This window comes from Podarcis gaigeae, assembly GCF_964106915.1.
Source record: "Podarcis gaigeae genome assembly, chromosome: 2".
NCBI lineage: Eukaryota > Metazoa > Chordata > Lepidosauria > Squamata > Lacertidae > Podarcis > Podarcis gaigeae.
Window position 1 is genome coordinate 56978513 of NC_139679.1, and position 21477 is coordinate 56999989.

Genomic DNA, 21477 nt, shown 5'->3' on the forward strand with positions numbered 1-21477 from the left:
CTAAAGTAACTTAAGTGCATAAGCAGAGTGCTGCTGAATTGGACCAAATGCCTATTAAGTCCAGCATTCTGTTCTGACAGTGGCCAATCTGGGGAAGCCCCAAGCAGAACATGAGTGCAGAACATCTAGTGTAGACCACTAGGAGTCTTAAAGGGGTAGCAGGTGTTTGTTTGACATAATCAGGTCTCACCAAATTCCAGAATTCTTTCATTTGGTGATTAACTTGTCCATAAACAAATGGCCCCACATATTTGGCCAAGCTATTTCTGCTGGAAGTATGTTCTTTGAGCATGTGAAGATTCTTGTTCCAAATGCAAATAACAAGATGGGGCATGAGACCTGCATGAAGAATCTTTGTTAGACAATTTGTGAATTTGTCAAGTAGCACTCTACCTGGATCCATAGCAATGGGTTGCAGCGCTTAAGGCCATCACATATGCAAGAACATTCTCACGCTCCAACAGTGGCTCTCAGTAGAAAGTGCTGAAATGGAGCATTCCAGAAGCAGGGAAGGTGAGAGATTGCATTAGATCCTGACTAAACGGGTCTCACTGCCATGGCAGTGCATTTGCAATAATATGTGAGGGGGGGGAGGTATTGTTTTTGTTTGTTATTATGCTGTATGTTCTTTTATTGTAAACCACCCTGTGATCTTCAAATGAATTATTATTAATAATAATAACTGCATGATGGCATCTGACCCAGCCTCCACACCAATTCCGTGCTGGCTCAGCAATCTCACTGCAGTGGGTGACCCCACCACTACACAAAGTCATGCTGGTGGAAGGAAGTCTGGATTGCAGTCTGAGTTCTCACAAGTTATGTGGCAATGGGTGCAACTTTCACTGACGTCATGCATTTGACGTCATGCATTTAGCATGTTGTGTGCAACCAGGACCCACTGTTCAGACTCTGTTTGGGAGTGTGAAACCTGGGTGAGGGTGCGAGTTTTGGAAGGCAATTGTTGTAGGTAGATTACACATACACAAACAAAAGGAAAGGGGTTTCCTCTCAGTGGTAGCAGAACACATGCACTGCAGGAAGGTTTAATCACAGGCATCTCCAGGTAGGACTGTGAAAGACCCTGGAGAGCTGCCAATCTGTGCAACAGACTGCTAGCTTGAATGATTGAGACCCAACAACGTGACCCGAGCGCATCCTCACATTCTCCTCCCCGACGCCCCTTTTCCTCCTGGTCTCCCGCGTACTGCGCCGCCGCCGCCGCTCTGCCTTCCTTTCCTCCCATTGGCCGCATTCCCACTCCAATAGCCGCCGGCCGCCGGAGGGGCCGCTTCCTTATTGGCTGACAGGCCTCTGCATGACGCAGGCTGAGGACCGGAGGCGGGGAGGAGCGGGGAAGGGTGGGCTGCTCCCGCTGTCATCCAGTCGGCGCAGGCGCACTGGGGCCGGCTATTGTGTTAACCATTATTGTAGCGAAGCAGACGGGCTGCTGCCGGCCTCCTGTTCCCTCAACGCCCCGCAGTCCCGGGCCGGAGCCCCTCCAGCCCCGCTGAGTCCAGCGCAGGCAGGCAGGCAGGCAAGATGCCGGTGAGAGACCGCGCTCTCCCTTTCCCTTCCCCGGCGCCTCGGCCCCTTCCCCGCCCTCCCTGCTTCCCTGCGCGCTGCGGGTCCGTTGCTAGGGGCGGCGCTGGCGGACAGCGAGGCTAGGCGCCGGCGGGTGAAGGGCCGGTAGGGCGGCGGGCTGCAGGGCTTCCGCGGGGGGCGGGCGGTTCTGCAGGCTTATGGGCCGGGGGCGGCGGCTTCGCATGCATTAAACGTGTTGCTGCTGCTGCTGTTAATAATGTCTACCTTACTGGAGTCAATAACATCTACCTCACCTATTCTATTAATATCTATCTACCTTATGTGTAATATCTACCTTACAGCGGATTTTTTAAAAAGAAAAAGCCACCTACAGAACGGATTGGAAAATTCGCAGTAAAAGCATGTGGGATGTTGTGAATATTACATATGTATGTGTGTTTGTGTATACATGCATACATATACAGTGCTTTTTTCTGGGGGGACGCAGGAGGACGCATACCCTTAAACATTTTGTGAATCTTTGTACTTTTGTCCGTTTACTGTATTTATTTTCCCCGATGTGAACAATGAAATGGGGATATTCTTGAATCAAAATGAGAGTACCCTAAACATTTTTTTTAAAAAAAGCACAGCACACACACAAATATAGATATATATATAGTGCCCTGGGGTGATGACTTAGGTGCTGCTAACGCAGCCATTTGACTTCACATCATTAATGACTCTCAAGACAGATGGATGCCAACCATATATGTATGTATGTGTGTATGTATGTATGTATACTGCTCATTGGGCCTGGGCCCTGAAGGCAGCTCTCAGATGTGAGATCCCTGCAATATGAAGCCGATTGAAAATCCAGAATGAAACCATCATGCGATTACTTGTTGTGATGCTGTGGATAGATGTACCTCGCTGAGCAGGGCCTTCCCTGAAGGCAGTTTTCAAAACAAGGTTTTTGCGGATCGTGGCCATCTTTAAATATGCAATAAAATCATGTGATTATTTGTTGTGGGCATATGCCATACTGGGCAGGGACCCTTGAAAGGTAGCTTTCAAAATGAAATCCACAATAAAATTGTGTGATGTCGTATGGTGATCACAGTCAATGCCTTCATCCTTAAGGCAGAGCAAGTTTTGGTATTTACTAATGTGTGCATTGGTGACTGTTATCCTGTGTTGAATTAAGCCCTGACTCAGTTTTGTATGTTGGGGAAGTCTGTGGAATAAGTGTTTTCTGGGAAATGTGATTGCAAAAATAAAAGTAAAATATATTTAAAAGCTGATCCCAGAAATCAAATTTAGCTGGTAAAAATCATTGAAATCTCCTCAGGTTGACTTAGTATGGCTTGTGTTAATTTTGTTTGCATTAGAATATCATGCCTTATACCTACATCAGTGCTGTGAACTTTCACTGCGTCTGTTCATTTGCTTTTTTTGAAGCAAAACCAACATTTTTTCCTGTTGTTACAGATGTCACAATGTATGTGTAGTTGAACTTAGTGCTGAGTCAGAGCCTTTTAATGCATTCTGTTGTGTCTAAGGAAAAGCCTTTTAATGTGTTTGTGATTTCCTTGCTGTGAAGTCATATGCATCCTCTGTAAAGCTGTAGCAACTTTATTAAACGTGCTGTTCTACAGCAAGACTTCCTAGGCAATTTAGCGTGAAAGTCTAGACATCAGAGTTGTCTCAAAATTGGTTAAACTATGGCTCTCTAGGTGTTGCTGGCTTTTAATCCCCCATCATCCAATGGGGGTTATCACCATCCTAACAATGGTGACTGGATTTGATGAGAATTGTATTTAGCAACATTTGGGTGGAGTGTGGGTTTCGACTGCTGATAAGTAGGAGTGGTCAAAGGGTTTACGAATGCACACACACACACACACACAGAGAGAATTTTGCAGGACCCTCCCAGATGGCACCCACCAAAGTGGATGCAAGCACATAGGTAAACATTAAGGAGCGGATGAAAAACCTTGCCAATACTGCTATTGCTTTTCAGAGAAGGACCATTTGCCTATGCCTTTGCTCAGATTTATGATTCTGAGATATGTAATATAGAGAACCAGGCCTTTGGCTGGTTGACATTTGATGCCCTTTTGAAGGGGGGGTTGTTAGATTGTCTTTGTTTTTATTATGTATTTTGTGTTTTTTATACTGTATTTTTTTGTTGTGAGCCACCTGAGATCTACAGGTATAGGGTGGTATACAATTAATAATAATTTAAACAATACATATTGGCGGGGGATGACATGGAGGCTAAGGCTTCAGTCTTAACTCCACTTACCTGGGAGTAAACCCTATTGAATCAATAGGACTGGTTAGGATTGTACTGTTGATGCTTAAATTGCCCATATACCACCTTGTGCAAATGCATATCTGACTTAGAATTGTAGAATTGAAAGGAGTATTGCAGGCTATCTAGTCCAACCACTAAGCTTGCTGCAAGTAATCCAGAACTAGGTCATCCCCAGCAAGTTGCTGTTCAGCCTCTTGCTTGAAAACCTTCATCAAGCAAGACCCCAACCCTATTCTGGGTAATTGGTGCTGATGTCAAATTGTTCAAGCAGTTCTGCTAGTGTTCAACTATTAGCCCATTTGAGCTAGTGTCTGTGGCAGCAGATAACAAGTCTTTGCCCTCTTCTGTGTGATAGACCTTCAGATTTTTGAAGAGTATATGGTCCCCATCAGTTTTTCTTTCTTTTCTAGGCTAAATATACTCAGTTCCTTCAGTCTTTCCTCATAAGACCATCTTTGTTGTTCAGTCTTTCCTCCTGACCATCTTTGTTGCCTTGCTTTGGACCCATATTTCAGTTTGTGCCCTTCTTTAAGCATAGCACCTAGAACTGGACATGGTACAGTATTCCAAATGAAGTTGGACCAATTAATGGAGTTTAAAATCACATTTGACTTGTTTGCAGGTACATTACACTACTGACTCATGTTCAGTTTGTAACCAGCTACAGTCCTGAGATCATTTTCACCTGAACTGCTGCCAGGGCAAATATCTTTCATCCGAGACCTGCATATTCAATTTTTCAATTTTCTTTTCACTTTTGCATAAATGCAGAACTTCACAGTTTTATTTTGTTAGCTTTTTGTTTTAAATCATTTTGTTTACAAACATGTATATCAAATAATATTAATATTGGCAATGTTCTTTCAGTGCATGGTATTTATAATATGGTTCACCTAGAAAAAAGCATCTCAGTGTAAATCTTTTACTTGGCAAATGTAACACATTTAAATATGGTGTAAACCCTTTTGGAATTTGGGGATTTTACAAAAAAATCTGCAGTACAGTTTGACTTACTTTTGAAACATGTATGCTGCAATCCAAAGAGATATTGGTGCGCCAATATTCTGACGTCACCCTCTTTTTTTAGTCTGTTGATGCTTTCTTTCTCTTTGGAGAATCTGGGGAAACATCTTTGAACTCAGAGAAGTTTGGGAAAGGGCCTATAGTCCCGCTCACCATGGCAAGTACAATAAGTTCCAGCCTTCCCCCTAACTTAGCTGGAAATGGTCCCTAACGTTGTGCTTTGAAGGTGCTTGGAAGTTTTTGGAGATACAGTGCAAGTGCGCAACAAGTGTGGGAATGATGATCCTCTGCCTCAATTCCAAGGTTGGGACAAAGGTTCAGGCCCTGATCTTGGAGCACTGAAACAAGCCCCAGACCAGGAGAGGGATGAATAATTTCTTCCAGTGGTACAGGGTACCTCTTAATCTGCTGGGTAAATGCAGAGGTAATCCCTGCTCCCTCCCCTGTCTTTTTTTTTAATGTTATATCTCGAGAATAAAAGTCTACAAGCATCTACAATAAATTTAAGCAAAGGTCAGTTTTTCAGTTTCTTGTAGTCCTTTCTCCAAGCTTAGAGCTGATACGGGAAGCATGGGGGAGCCTTTGAAGGTGTGGTGAAGTCAGGGTCAAGTCCTTTCCTCACAACCACTTTGGGCACGGGGCAGAGGCAACCATAAATTTTGAGCAGGTACCAAGGCACACACAAAAGTTGAAGGGCCTTGAATTTGAGGGTTCAGTGTAACAGTATGCCATTTCTCTGCCATCAGAAGTAGTTGTTATCTAGTAGGTGGTGATTACAGCTCACTTCTTTGCTTTACAGCTTTGCTTCTTTCATGAATTATAATTGGTTATTTTCTTTCTCTATGTAGATTAACAAATCTGAGAAGTCGGACAATTCTGATAATGTTAAGGTTGTTGTTCGCTGCCGGCCTTTCAATGAACGGGAGAAAGCAATGTGTTACAAGATGGCAGTTAATGTCGACGAAATGCGAGGCACTATTACTGTCCATAAAACAGATTCTTCCAATGAACCTCCCAAGACATTTACATTTGATACCGTTTTTGGACCAGAGAGCAAACAACTTGATGTTTATAATTTAACTGCAAGGCCAATTATTGACTCTGTTCTAGAAGGTTATAATGGTAAGTGCTTCTTTGTTGCATAAAAATGATGGTATGAGCTGACCCTTGCTTTATTAAGAATTGCAAATATCCCGTGTTGTTTGCACCTACTGTTCTGCTTAATTACAGAATGCCAACTGTTCATAATGTGTTCTGCTTCTGAAAAGTGCCTCTGTTTTTCTAATTGCTAACATAATCATCAACAACATTTTACTGTGATTAAGACCTGTTCACACACTTACATAATATTCATCCTTCTGCATTATAATCTCCCAAGTCCTCTTAGAATCATATCTGGTCCCCATCAGACAGCATGTAGATTTCCTTTCCTTGTTGCAGAGGCAACTTTAGTTTAGCGAAATAGTTGTGTCCAGGGATAGCCAGCATGGTACCTTCCAGGTACAGTTGGACTACCAACACTCACCAGCCTGTTCAGACCTTGGGCTCTATTGCACTTCTCTTTCCCCTTTCTTCTTTCAGTGATGCTGCAAGGAGGAGACTGGCAGGGTCTTCTTCCTGATAACAGCAACTGCATCCCGCTCACAGTAAAAAGTCAGGATCATAAAACACAGGTCCATATTTGTCCAATAAGCCATAGTTTGAACAAAACTACTAATATTCCCACAGCTGCATTAAAGGAAGAGATGGGCAAGGTCAAAGTTTTAGCAAGCTCATTGACATAGCACTGAACCATAGTTTAGCATTGTATCCATGCCAGGACACGACACCATCCCTGACTTTTCACTTGCTGTTTCCCCAGTTCCTGTTATAGGCCTGTTCTCACATTATGTAGATATGTATGTATGAATGAATGAATTTGGATACATATACTCGAGTCCCCCCCACCTTCTGGTGTGTAAGTTACATTCATATAGAAACCTTGAAGTTTTGTTTTGTTTTTAAGGCGAGAGAGAGACCTAACTATGGGACCATGCACCCTTCATAGTAAATGGGGAAGGCGTGTATTTTGCACTTAGTACTGTAATGTGTATCCTGCTATGACAAGTAAGGTGAATTTTGGGCCTGCGTTAGAATTAGAGGGGGTGTTACTGAACTTGTACACGGAGGCTGCTAGCTAATACTGCTGAGAAAAAATCCATTACAAATCAATTTTAATGGGTTTCCCCTTCTGTGCTTGTCCTAGTGATACATGCTTTCTTGATAAGTAACAATTTTCTTCCCCAGTCTAGTGAAACTGACCAGAGGTAATGTTAAATTTCAATCCTCAATTTAAATTAAATATGAAGAGATGGTTTAGTGAAGGCAAAACTAAGGAGGTGGGAGTGTGTTAGGTTTGCTGTGGCTGGTGCACATCGTGCTAAGCTAAACCATTATTATTATTATTTCATACGCAACCATTGCTATTTACATCGTATTGTCTTAATAGTGCTGGTGGTGTCCAAGAAAGGATTAACAACTTCTCTGCCCTATATTGCAGGCACCATTTTTGCTTATGGACAAACCGGAACGGGAAAAACATTTACTATGGAAGGTGTCCGGGCTGTTCCGGAACTCAGGGGGATCATTCCAAATTCTTTTGCTCATATTTTTGGCCACATTGCAAAGGCAGAAGGTGATACAAGGTAAATCACTTAATTGCTTTCCTCACCCCCAAACCCTAAAACACCAGTGCTGGGTGAGGCCAATGGCCAAAACTAATCTAGAAACCTGTTTCAGCACATTCTCAGCTCAATGCTACTTGGAAGCCCACAATGAGGGCAGTCTGTTGCATTTCCCCTTCATCTGGTGTTTAGAGTGTTAGGTTAGACTGAGGTTTGGATTACTTGTGAACATGGAGGTTGCAGTTTAGCAATTTGTGCTATTATGTCTACCCAAAACCATCCTCCGTGAATTTGTCTGATTTCCTACTAAAGCCACTGGCCATGATCACATCCTGTGGCAGTTAATTTCACACAAAAAATATGCTTTGTGTGTGCTGGATCTACTGTGTCTCAGTTTCATTACATGGTCAACATGGTCACATTCTAATGTGAGGATGATTATTTTCTCTCTCTGTGACATCATTGTTTTGTAATCTTGCATCATGTTCCCACTTTGGCTGCATCTTGTCAAAGTCAAAAATGCTTTCACATTTTCTTACAGGAAACATGCTCCAACCTCCTGATTGAAATAAGATCCCTTCATTATTAGTTTTACATCAATCTGGTGTTTTGTATATTTGCTTGTAAGATCAAATTAATTCTGGATATGTTCTTTTTTTCTGGGTGCATTAAACTTCAGGTTTTTGGTCAGAGTCTCTTACTTGGAAATCTACAATGAGGAAGTGCGAGACCTGCTGGGGAAGGACCAGACACAGAGGCTGGAGGTGAGCACCAATAACTTTTAAACTAGTGAGCAATGGGAATTGTATAACAAAATTACTAATGGGCAAATACAAAGTGTTGTGTCCAAATGTCACTCCACTCATCAGAAAACTCTTCACCCCAGCACCAGCTTCTGTGAATGAAAGAGCGAAGGGAATTATGTTTTGCAAATTCACACTTTCTTCTTCACCCTCTCATGGTGTTCCAAAAATTCCTTAACCCTCTGGAATTTATTTGGTGAAAAGTAAGTGAAAATTGCCTTTCCTCCCCCCTCCACCTTCCATTCACAGAAGCTTCCATTCAGAGTCTCTTCTGTGAGCAGAGGGACACAGGGCAGTATTTCTTTAAAGGCTGTTTTTAGGCGCTTTCCCAAAATGACTGCCTGATTTGTCTTATAGGTTAAAGAACGACCTGATGTGGGAGTCTATATCAAAGATCTTTCAGCTTATGTTGTAAACAATGCGGATGACATGGACAGAATTATGACACTTGGTCACAAAAACCGTAAGTTGCGCATAGCTGTTCTTGCCTCCGTTATGTGTGATCGACACATTATGTCTCTGAGGTGGGCAGGGCTGCAAGTTCCATTGTACAGTCAGAAATCCTTGGGCTGACAGAAAGAGTTAGTTGGATACCATCCAATTATTGTAGCTTTTCTAAATTATTAATTCGCATACCAACCACTTTCCAAGTAGTTCACAGTGGATGCTTTTATTTTTGTAATTACCCTATACAACAGGTTAAACTGAGTGATAGGTTGACTTGCCTAAGTCTGATAAGGCTACTCAGTTAGTTTCATAACTGAGGAAGGATTTGGTTCAAATCTTATCACTATACTACACTGGCTCTTCAGCTGAGCTCTTATGCTCTTGTGGAAAAGAAGAGACATGCCAGCCAATTTAGGAAAATACACAATACCTGAATAGAAGTTGGATGCCGACCGCTCGGCATAACTAGTTAGCATGCCAGAGTTTCGATAACGAATGAGACTCTGGCATGCTAACTAGTTATGCGACTAGTTATCCAACTTCTTAGAGGGACAAGTGGTGTTCAGCCATCTGAGATTAAGCAATACCTGAATGGGTAATTGAAACCTTTAAAAATTATGTATTTGCTGCATGTGGTTGGCTGGTAACCAGCTGAAAGAAATCTAAGCTGCGTAATACCAATTAAATTTCACTAAAGTTCCTGATGTTTCCCGCTGGCTTATTTTTCTGCATTACCTATGCAAAAAATGCTTGCAGACTGAAGACAACTGGGATGCAGATTCTTGATACTTGAGTTGTTAAAAAATAAACATCATTCAGCTGTCAAAGTGAAAACTAAATCTAAACGAATTTCTGTCTTCCCCTATGACTGTATGTGCAGCTGAATCAAAAGCTGTAAATTTGGAGCACCAGAAAACATTGCTGCTGTTCACCCTTGGCAGTGTTTTCTTTGACTATCACAGCTAATGTGATAAACGGATGCATTATAGATGTGTATTTGTTTTTAGCAATAAGAAGCTGTGATTATTATGCATTAATTTGATAAATAAGGGCCAAAGACAACATGTGTGCCTCAGTATTATAGTTTTTGAAACAATAATCTGTGCAAAGTGTTGCAGTTGCTCTGGTAGTGTCAGAACAGTGTTATTTCAATTCGGGTGCTGTTATTGTTTCATATGTTATTATTGTTATGCATCTTTGTGCATTTATATTGTAAACTGCCCTGTGATCCTCAAATGAAGGGCAGTATTGAAATTAAATTTTTTTTTAATGGAATTGTTAACATAAGCCTTTACTTGTACATAGGTTCTGTTGGTGCCACTAATATGAATGAGCACAGTTCCCGTTCCCATGCTATCTTTACAATTACAATTGAGTGCAGTGAGAAGGGTGTTGATGGGAATATACATGTGCGCATGGGCAAACTGCACTTAGTAGACCTTGCGGTAAGTTGCTACATTCATTCCTTGCGGAGAAATTGTTGCATGCATTTCTGATGCAGCTGTTTTGGGCTATCTTAACACGAGGGCTGAGATACCATCACAGGCATCACAAGAGACCCTTCTTTCAGAGCCATCTTGTGCGGGTACTCAAAAGCAAGTGTCTCTGTGTTAAGTGGTGCTTACTCACAAAGGATTGCTGGCTCAAAGCATTGGGACAACCTGGGCAAATTCACCCAAGCTCAGTTGCAAGGAAGAAGAAGACCATAACTTTGCAGGAACAGTCTTAAAAGCTTTTACTGTGTAACTATCATTAAAATCGTGGAGGATGAGATTCAGTGGCATGTTTTCTTCTGGGAATTGATTCTTGGTTTGTTGGGAAAATGTAGTAGGTTCCCTTCGATCAGTTGAAACTTCTATGCCCTAGCTGGACTTTTCTGCCTACCAGTGTTTAAAATACAGTGTTTGTTCCTGAAAATCCTCAAATACAAAAACAGTATATCTGGAACTTTATTTGCCTTTTAGCTTGTGTGCCTTTTATAACCCACAGCAATCATTATCTGCCCCTCTGGCTCTGCAATAATGAGGGCTAGGAATGTTTTATTTAATAAAAATGATCCCACTGTTCCCTCTTCCTGCAGTGCAGTAGCTTTGTAATACTTCTTTTTCTTCTTGTTTTCAAGTCTGGACCCCAAGGCATTGCTTGTAGCAGTTGATACTTTAGGGATGTCATCTGCCCTGGGGTTCCTTACAGTGTTTCTGGGGTGCAGCTTCTGAGTCAAACACCAAGAATGAACTTCTTGATTAACTGAAGTTTCCCCTTTCCTCATTTTATTCAAATGGCCAACCCCATTCTTTCCTTTTCTAGCTGCTTTGCAGTGTTCTGTGCTCTCATTTGCAGAAAATGCTTGTGCTGGGATTTTCCATCCCTTCTAAATTTCTCCCCTCTCTTTTTCAAGGGATCAGAGAGGCAAGCAAAAACTGGAGCCACTGGGCAACGACTAAAGGAAGCTACCAAAATCAACCTTTCCCTCTCTACCCTTGGGAATGTCATTTCTGCATTAGTGGATGGAAAGAGCACTCATGTGCCTTACCGGAACTCTAAACTGACTCGACTGCTACAGGATTCCCTTGGAGGCAACTCTAAAACTATGATGGTAATGACGAGAATGTCACATTCAGTTCCATAATGCTCTAGTGAGCCGAGGCAACAGCTTGTTGTAATAGCTGCTATTGCTACTTCTCCTTTATGCTGCATTCTCCCATGCTTCTTCCCAAGGAGTTTCCACACAGCACTTTCTCCCTGCTTCCCATTTTGTCCTCACTTAGCAGTGATTTCAGTTGGGCAGCTTGTACAATATGCCACACCAGCCCTTAATGGGAATTTTTTTAAGTATGTGTTTGTTTTGCTGCAAAATTGTGTGTGGGATTCAGTTAAGTTGTTGTATACATGGAACAATGTCCGCTAGTACAGCTGGACTCCCCACGCCCTTATGTGCTCCCATATACCTTAAATCTACTCTGGCTCAGGTTTGGGGGGCATGTGGGGGAAGGAAAGGGGGAAGGAAGGTCTTGTTGCACTAGTAAACCTCTGTCTGCATGCGTACCCCACTTAGCACTACCTTGAATTCCACCCTCTGTTTATAAGTAATATATACAATATGGGGTATGAATGTAAAGTTTTAGCTTTCCATGTTTAGGGTTTGGGTTAGCATAATTCTTGAAAGCATGATAAAGCAGGCAAACGCATACAGAAACATTTTTTTTAGCCTGGTGTGTTTAGTATAATGTAGGAAGCGTTACCAATTGGTGAAGCAGACATGAACCACATTGATAAATAACTTTATACATTTCTGTGCATTAAAGGAAAGGTGCTAGTTCAGGCGGTAGAGCATGAAACTCTTAATCTCAGGATCATGGGTTTGAGCCCCACGTTGGCAAAAGATTCCTGCATTGCAGGGAGTTGGACTAGATTCTGTGATTCTATGGAGCCACCTCTTTATATATTAGGTTTCCTAACTGGAGTGCCCCCTGTATAAGTTCAGGCCAAACCTGGGCACAGGAATTTGTGAACCAAGTAGGGGTCTCTAACAGCCGGACAACAGACATTTGGCCTTCTGTTATGCTTTGGGCTGAGATCTGTAGAGCAGCCCCATGGCCAACAGGCGACAAAACTTTACCCTAAATGTGATCACTGTGCTCTGCAGTCTGTAGAATTGACTTTGTTTTTCTTCAAGCTGTAGTTTTCTAGGTTCTTGCTTCCACCCAGCTTTTTGTACATAGCTTTATTCTTCTTTCTTAGTGTGCAAACATTGGTCCAGCAGACTACAATTATGACGAGACTATCAGCACTCTGCGATATGCCAACCGTGCCAAGAACATCAAGAATAAGGCTAGAATTAATGAAGATCCAAAGGATGCTTTGCTTCGCCAATTTCAAAAAGAAATTGAAGAACTTAAGAAAAAGTTGGAGGAAGGTAAGCTGCCAACTCTTTTCTACCAGTCCTTTTTCAATAGAGATGACAAGCAGGTAGTAGAAATAGCACTGAGTGTCCAAATTACCTTAATAACTTTTCAAATGGCAGAGAAATTCTGATTGTTAAAATGCTTAAAGATTTTGAACCTGTCCTCAAAGGAGAGGAGTGGGGAACCTTTGGCCCTCCTGGTGTTGCTGAACTACAACTCCCATCTGCCCTAGCGAGCATGGACAATGGCCAGGGGTGATGGGAATTGTAGTTTGGCAATGTGGAGGGCCAAAGGTTCCCCACACCTGCTGTGGGGTGTACAGAATGACACCCCCTTTAATTCTCACAACCTTTTGAGGTGGGTTAGTGAGAGTGAGCAACTGACCCCAAAGGCATTGTATTAGAACCCAAATATTCCCAAATCTAAGTCAAGTACTTGAACCACTACATCATACTTGCTCTGAACTTCAAATTAGTGCTTAATTCCTTTCAGTAAAATATTACATCTGCCCACTAGATGGTACCTGGAGCTAAGAGTAGATTGCCGGTTACTTGTTTTTCTTTGTTTAGGCTTGCCTGCAACTAGTGTTTTACTTATTTAACAAAATTTATATGCTGCTTGATTGTAAATAGAACCTATAAGTGGTTTGCACACAAAAAAACACAAAAAAACTGTTAATAAAAAGTGTTTTAAAAGTATTTTTTATAATTAAAATTGACAGTTAAGCTAAAAGCAGATTAAAACACATGTCAACTATTACATGTCTGGATACATTTGCCTAAACAAATATACTTTTAGCAGGCACTAAAAATAATAATACAGAGGTTCCCAAACTGGTCTACAGCCAACTAGTAGTCTATGAGATTCATTCAAGTGGTCTAGTGAGCAGTAGCTGAAAATGTAGCGCACTAAACATACTGATTTCTAATTATATTTTTATTGCTTCTCTTATATTGTATTTTATATTTTATTAGTTGTTCTATGAAATTCTAATTGTAATACAATAAGAAACAATGTAAGAAATAAAAAGCAATAGAAATCACACAGCATCTAGCACAGCTCAATACAATTGCTACAATAGGTAAAAAAATTATTAAGTGGCTTGCCAAGATTCTTTGATATTTTCACGTGGGTCACCCGGAGGAAAAGTCTGGAAACTACTGGAGCACAGCAAAGGCACCTGCCTGATGTCAAAGGATACAGCAAAATCAATTTGATAAAGACCAGGCCCACATCCCGCTGCTAATGGTAGTCTGTTTGGCAAAGTTTGCCAGGCTCCCTTGCAGTCTGATTTTCAAGGAAGGGTGGGAAAGGAAAATGGACGGAACTAGGGTGAGTTTTAAATTAAGATAATGAAGTGTATGGGTGCCTCGCTGATGTAACAATAAGCTGTAGATGAGCACTGACTGAAGAGTGTCTTGGATAAGCCACTAAAAACACACAATAATACTATAGGGGAAGAGATCTCTGGCTCTGAGACGAGTGGCTCTGAAGATGATGATGAAGATGATGATGGGGAGATTGGAGAAGATGGAGAAAAGCGGAAGAAGCGAAGAGGTAAGGTGCTGAAAAAATAGCCACAGTTCACCTTTTAATTATCTGTATTTTGCTGTAATTATCATGGCTCTTTTAGAAGTATTGGAATTGCTTACTTAAAAGATAAATGCTGTTTCCGCTTGCCCAACACACTTGTGCTAGTTTTCTTGAATAACATGGCTCTTAAGTGACAGTATGTTCATAGTTCAGGAATCCACAGGTATTTGAGTTCTTGGTTGATTTTTTCCTCAGCGATTGTAACAGGGAGGGTGCATGGGTAGTCAGATAATCTGGGTTGTATGAAATGCTATAAACTGTCAAGGGTTGTGCATATCAAGGTGGTCACTGTCTTGTCTCAATACTTTGGTGTACTTAGTACAGGCTTTTTTATTTTGGGATATACACTTGACTCTTGAAAATACTACTGGAAAGCAAGCTCCACTGAAATAAGTGGAACTTGCTTCAACTAACATGTTAGTGCCTGGATTTTGATTGTGTAGCTGGAGAGATCTAGCTGTTAACATATTTGATGTTCAGTTGCCAAGGAGTTTGCTGTATGGGCCTCTCTGTGTTTATGGCATGCTCATTCCTGAGAAAAAAACCTTGCCACATCTGCAGATCTGTTGTATCCTCCTGTTATCTTCCTTTTGGGAATGAGGGAGCAGTGGTGACGGGTCTTTTAATCATTTCTTTCTAAAGACAGTTGCCTTATACTGAGAGACCCATTGGGCCATCTAGCTCAGCATTGTGTGCACTGATTTGCAACAGCTCTCCGGGGTGTGACTGAGGTCTATCCCAGGCCTCCTTGAACATGCTAGGAATTGAACCAGGGACCACTGGCATGCAAAGAAGATGCTCTGCTGTTTTCTCTGTAAATAGAAATCCATATATTTTATCCATTACAACATAATCCAAACAACATAACTAACTAACTGAATGCTGAATCTCTTGGTTGGAATGTTGTTGTCTTCATCAGTGTTGGGGAACCTATGGTCCACAGGCCTAGTAGGGCAAGACAGTGGTCCTAATTAAGACTTTAAAACTGTTTTCCCCAAGTCACACCCACCTGCCCAACAGTTGACATCAAATGTAACATCAGGTGTGGGACAACTAAAGACATGCTTGGATTTGGGTGCGCTAGGCAGTTTCCCATTAGTAGTTCTCTAGTGCAGCCAATGGGGCTGTGCTCAATGCCCATCAGCTGATGGGTTTCTTCATCTTTGAAGGAGATGATCTCAGTGCCAGCTGGGAGGGCCCTGCCAGCATTGAGCCATGGAGGGTGGGGGAAGTAAAGATCCGGTTCCCAGCACCCAATCTATATGCATTAAGGTGATACGCGACCCTGAATTTTCTTTATCTTTACCATGCATGGCAGAAGGAGAGAATGCCTGAACAGGCCTTGTGTTATATCTGTTTAAATCATGAGTAGCTCAATGGGTCAAAATCCTTCCTGCATTAGAAAAATAAATAGGTGTCTGTTCTGTTGACATTTCTTCAGTGGGTTTCTGTCTTCTGCTTAGATTGGTGTGTGTTTTTGTGCAACTAGTGTCCATTTATGGGTCTGAAAAGCTGGTATTGCTAGATGGTCTGTCTGATCTGTGTTCTCATTCTGAAACAGTGGGTATTTAATAAAAATCCTGACAATTTCCTTGATCACAGTGAAGAGGAGCAGGCTTATTTATGGTCATGCTGCCTCCAGATTTGTTCCGGTTTCAGAGCAGTATAGAGGCTTGTTGCAAGATCTCTGATCCCATTCAGTTCTGAGCGGAAGAGTCACTCTCATTTAGTAATAACAACTGCTGGCTTTATTCTTACCCAAGCTGATTTCTTATTGTCGGGCAGCTAAGATGAAACTAAGATGTTTCTGAGGGTGAAGCTACCTGCCTATGTCATCATAACAGTAATTTTGAAGCTAGTTTTTCAAAAACTGCTTCATTGCCCATCCGTCACCGTGTTCCACTCAACTGCCAGAGTTTTGTGGGAACAAAGAGGTTCTAAAGTAAGTGATGGTGCTGTTTGAACCAAATTAAGCACACAGCTTACCAGTTATCCCTGTACATGTGAAAACATGCACAGCTATTCATTAGTTTTGTGACAGGGATTGGCATGGGGAAGATGGATGTGAGGCTCAAAATAATGGTCCGAAGGAGGAAATTATTTAACCTGTTGGATGGGGTATGGTGCCTATTGCATTCTTTCACATTCTCATTCAGAAGTGTAGTCCCCCCTCCACATGCTCAATTATTGACTTGAGGTTAAATGTAAATCTTGGCTGCATCCCTTTGAGCCATAGACCACAGGGTGCTACCATTAAGATGTCTTTGTTCCAGTGTTAAAGGTCTGTGTCCTTTTCCTTCTTCCAGATTGCTTCCTTGTTCAGTTTCCCATTTATCCATTGCTAGTCATATTTATTAAGTGACCCAACACCGAAACTGTTTTATTGAAAAACACCACGTTGACTGCTAGAAGTGAGAGAGGCACACTTTCCCCAAGACCAAGGCAACTGTCAACTGCCTCAGTTGATTATTATTATTTATCTAAGCCACTAAGATGACTTGGGTCAATCAGTCATGTGCAACACTGCAGCTGTACACAGGAAGATGATGACAATGGGATTGTGCAACATGAAACCAGTCTCTCTGAGCTTCTTGACCTTTAGAGCTAATGCTTAGCATGTGTTTCTTTCATCTTGTTTCTTCTTTCTTGGGTTTTCCATGGGGCCTGCTTCTCTGTTTTCCAGGCAGTAGCAGCAGCAGTAGTTCAGACTCTACATGCTCTGTCATAGAGAAACCTCTGGATAAATCCTTCACTAGTGAGTGGGAGCTCTTTGGTCATCCAGTGAAGTTTTGGCCTTTCCATAACCTTTGCACTCTTTGTTTTGATGCTGCATTTTGCTCCCTGTCCACAACATTGGTTTTGTTCAGAGTGAAATGTGGATTCTTCCCCACCCACCTACCCAAGTTAAAGCATGTTTTTTATTCCCCTTTGCTGCTTCAAACTTCTTGTGGAGGGTGGTGGTGGGGAGAGAACTGTTTGAGATTAATCTTTGGCTAAATAGCCGAGGACCTCAAGAATGCATGTTAGTACTGGTCATATAAGGTGGCAGGAAACGAGTGGATTTTTTGAGCAATGGGTGATGTTCTCTAAAATCATAGCTTTATACTGATATACAGCCGTATATATTTCAGTAGGATGTTAACAATCTTTCTCTAGATATATATATTTTGGAAAAGTTGCTAAGCAAGTGTGCATAGTTCTGTAATCTTCCAGAAAACTGGCTGAAACTCTTTAACGCTAAACAAGGAAAAACTTCACACTCCTTTCCTGGGCCAAAAAGCTCTTCTTGCACAGAGGCCATTTGCCACCAGCCTCTACAATATGTGTTGGCATTTCTCCTTCTGCACATCAGAAGGAGTGACTGGGAAATCCCAGCACCTGTGGGACTTACTGTGTATCTTGGAGCTGCTAAGTTGCAGCATTTAACTGTTGTGGGTAGACATGTCAATTTTGGTGCTGATTAGGTAGAACAAGGTTCAAGGGGTTTTTATTAGGCACTTTTTATTAACAGTTGGAAACAAATGAGCTGCATCTTCTGCTTCTAACCACTGCTCTTAATGACAACGGGATGTTCTCATTTGAAGAACAATTTCGGCCCACAAAATAACCTTGAGCTTGAAAGAAGCGTGTGGCATAGATTGGGCTTTCAGGTTTTAACAAAAACTATTCTTCCCATTCTGTGACTTCTTTCCCCCTTTCCTGTTCTTTGCATGTTGCATGTTTTCATTGCATTTGTTCCTTCTCCCCCAATGCTACTACTTCTCTTTGATGGCATCAGCTAAATTTGCCACTTTACCTCTATGGAAGCACCTGAGTTTCTAGAAACAAAACTATGCAACTCCCAGCTGAAATTAACACTGAAATCTTATGAACTCTCCTACATGTGTGATTGGTCATGTGAGATGCAACAGCCAATTGGCAATTTGCTCGAACGCCAAGTAAGCTTAACTGGACATTTATGGCAATTGGCTACGTCAACATGCTCTGGTTTTAACTGAGGGTAGTAGATCACCCTCTTGGATGTTTCTTAGAGCATGATCTTTGTGAGAGGCTTGCAGCTTGAACAGCATAATTTAGCATAATATTGTTGAGAGAAACAATGTTATCCTCCAATGTACTGAAGATTAATGATACTCTTCAGTATAATTTGGGGCAGCGATGATCACATTTAATCTTGCATTTTGGAGTTTTAATTTGCTGGTTTTCCTTTTCTTTTTGTCTATGGAAGCATATTTTGATGAATGCTTTTACTTAAGATCTTGTTTCTTTTTTTCTTTTTGTAAAACAAATCAAGCCAATAATGTGTTTCTTTTTTCCCTCCCCACCCACTTCCTTTGTGCGTGTGCTGCCTCTCTGCGATTTGTTTGCCTCTTCCTCTTAAAATGCAAGATCAATCAGGTTGGTGTGTTTGATTTGCACTCCATCTAATACAGTTGAAACTGCTTAATATTTTGTTAAGAATGCCTAGCTTTTTCTCTCAGACCATTCAAGATGCCCCCAAATATCTTAGACAGTGTTAATGGATCCAATGCAGTTCTACACTGAACTGTCACCACTTGAGCAAAGCTTTTCTGTGTGTGACATTATCCAGATGTAGCTGTGGGAAAGAGCAAGGGTAGTCTAAGGGATTTCCCCTTACAGCAGCAATAAAACTGTTGCTCCTTTTCAAGATATAATCAGTCTAGATGTATCCAGATAGCCTAAGATGTGGGGGCAAGAGAGGGGAGAGCAAAATGGGGCAAACAAAGTAATGATTCTTTCCCCCCACCCTTCTTTTTCTTCCCTCAAATCGCAGTGCAAAGAGTTTTCTTTTGGTTTTGCAAACCTGCTTTTAGCTTTTGTACCCCTTCTGTCACGTTAATTTTGTTCCTTCATACATATAGCTTTTATTTTTCTGTTATTCTGACTGTATACATTCTAATTATTAGTTTTAAAGTGCTGGCCTCTTTAGGTACATGTGGCTGTTGTGTGTCTTTTAAAGTAACTTCCAAATTGATTGAGTTACAGAAAACATTCTGCAATTAATTTGATATACAACTGTCCTTTTCTAAATCAGCAATTTATTCCCTATGTTACTATTCTTCATTCCAATCACTGATTCTCAGCAGATGATTGTTATGATAATTATTTGGGTTTTTTAAAATCACTCACGCCTCTAAATAAATTAGAATTCTGTTATATGGCTGGAGGACATTTTTGAGGGCAAATGCTCCAGGGCAAATATTTTGATAAAACTTTCAGCTCCTAGTAAATAATTAAAAAACAATCACTAAGATGGAGCAGGGCTATCACCAGTGTTGTTCTTTCTTTCTCTTACAGTTGTGCATTCCTGTAGCTTCTGAGTTAATAGTAGCAGCCGTAGGCTCTTTAATTCTTGTTATAACAACTAATCTAATTTTTTTAATGATAATTCACATATTGGGACTATGTATGTATGTATGTATGTATGTATGTATATGCTTGATTTATTTAAACCTGCACTTGGCTCTCCTGAAAGGAAAGAAGAAAGTTTCTCCTGACAAGATGATAGAGATGCAAGCGAAGATTGATGAAGAAAGGAAGGCTCTTGAAACAAAGCTTGATATGGAAGAAGAAGAAAGAAACAAGGCCCGGGCAGAGCTGGAGAAGCGGGAGAAAGACCTGCTTAAAGCACAGTGAGCAATGCTGAAATTGGAATAGAATCATGTTTGCCGTTTGTATAGAATTACATGGTTGTAATCCTGTGAAGCAAATCGGTATGATTGTCGGGCTCAGGCTGAGAGAAAGTGGCCTGCCTAAGGCTCCATCGTGATTTTATGGCAGGAGTGACATTCAAATCCAGGACTTCCTGCTTCATAGCTCAGTCTCTTAGGTGGCACAGCTCATTGGTGATAAGGGCATGTTGAGATTTGGTTTGAGATGTGGTTGGGGGCATTTCAAGTGCATTTGGGATCTTGGCAAGGTCCCCAAAGTGGGAGGATTTGAATTGTATGTACACGTGTGTACACACACACACTGCTTGCCTGTCAAGGTATAGAAGTTAACTTATGAAGCATCTTGCTCACAGTGGCAATAGACCAGACATGGCCAAACATGGCCCTCCAGATGTTTTGGGACTACAACTTCCATCATCCCTAGCTAACGGGACCAGTGGTCAGGGATGATGGGAATTGTAGTCCCAAAACATCTGGAGGGCCGAGTTTGGCCATACCTGCAATAGACCCTGCCTTGCAACAGCTCATTGACCCTTTGGGCATGCGTACTTTATCATGCACTCTAAAAACCTTCTTTGGGAGACTTGCACACTCCAAAGACCCCAAATGTAACTGGAATGCTCATGCATACACCCCACACATACCGTTGCATTTTTCATATCCCTCTTTTGTGATTGTTCACAGGCTAAAGAAAGCTTTCTCTCTTCCTCTCCATCCCACCCTCTACAGACTTTCAGGCCACGCATTCCAAACATGCATTCCTTGCCTACATGCAGTTCTCCAATATGTACAACTTCCCCCGCACCACAGATATACTGTGGGGCTGTTCAGATGTTAGTCTGTACCAAGGAGAGTTGACGGGGTTTAATAAAGCCTCTGTTGTCTAATGCTCTCCCCTGCCCCCCACAGTTTGCACAGTTCTACAGAAGATGATAAATAAATAAATAGAACTGGGAGTGGGGACAAGATCTAGAACCTTCTGTCTTGCCGTCTTTACAAACATCTTGAGAGCACAGCAGGACAGCAAACTAACAGAGATTTTTGAGAGAACAGGGTGAGACTGTCTCCTTCTAGCAGCCCCTAGTGGATTGAAAAGTAGGCCCTGTTCAGCCCAGCTAAATTTAAGCAAGCACTAGGGAACAGGCTTAAGTCTTCCTACAGTGGTTGCTTGTTTTCTTACATTTATTTATTAGATTTAAAGGAAACTGTTTGGGATTTCGGGCATGCAGTGTGTGGGCCCCTTAACTGAAGTTGGAGATCTGTATGTAGCTTTAGAATCGTTACTATTCCCCCTCCCTTCCTATTTTTATCCAGGCAAGAACATCAGTCTCTGCTGGAGAAGTTGTCAGCCTTGGAAAAGAAAGTGATCGTGGGCGGTGTGGACTTACTGGCAAAAGCAGAGGAGCAGGAGAAGCTTCTAGAAGAATCCAACATGGAGCTGGAAGAGCGTAGGAAAAGAGCAGAGCAGCTCCGGAGGGAGCTTGAAGAGAAAGAGGTTGGATTTTG

The 21477-nt window shown here is 41.7% G+C and overlaps 1 protein-coding gene across 2 annotated transcripts in view; it reads left to right on the plus strand.

Moving 5' to 3' along the window:
* Positions 1 to 1325: 1325 nt before the first annotated feature.
* KIF3A (kinesin family member 3A) overlaps positions 1326 to 21477 on the plus strand; it is a 33503-nt gene continuing 13351 nt past the window's right edge. The window contains exons 1-12 of one of the 2 annotated variants that reach the window (XM_083720232.1): positions 1326 to 1548; positions 5716 to 5989; positions 7407 to 7551; positions 8210 to 8294; positions 8691 to 8796; positions 10086 to 10225; positions 11179 to 11376; positions 12522 to 12696; positions 14141 to 14242; positions 16962 to 17033; positions 19776 to 19932; positions 21286 to 21466. In XM_083720232.1, the coding sequence (XP_083576358.1) occupies positions 1543 to 1548; positions 5716 to 5989; positions 7407 to 7551; positions 8210 to 8294; positions 8691 to 8796; positions 10086 to 10225; positions 11179 to 11376; positions 12522 to 12696; positions 14141 to 14242; positions 16962 to 17033; positions 19776 to 19932; positions 21286 to 21466 (1641 nt within the window). In that variant the 5' untranslated portion in view covers positions 1326 to 1542. The remainder of the gene's footprint in view (positions 1549 to 5715; positions 5990 to 7406; positions 7552 to 8209; positions 8295 to 8690; positions 8797 to 10085; positions 10226 to 11178; positions 11377 to 12521; positions 12697 to 14140; positions 14243 to 16961; positions 17034 to 19775; positions 19933 to 21285; positions 21467 to 21477) is intronic. The other variant, XM_083720231.1, reaches the window with a different exon arrangement.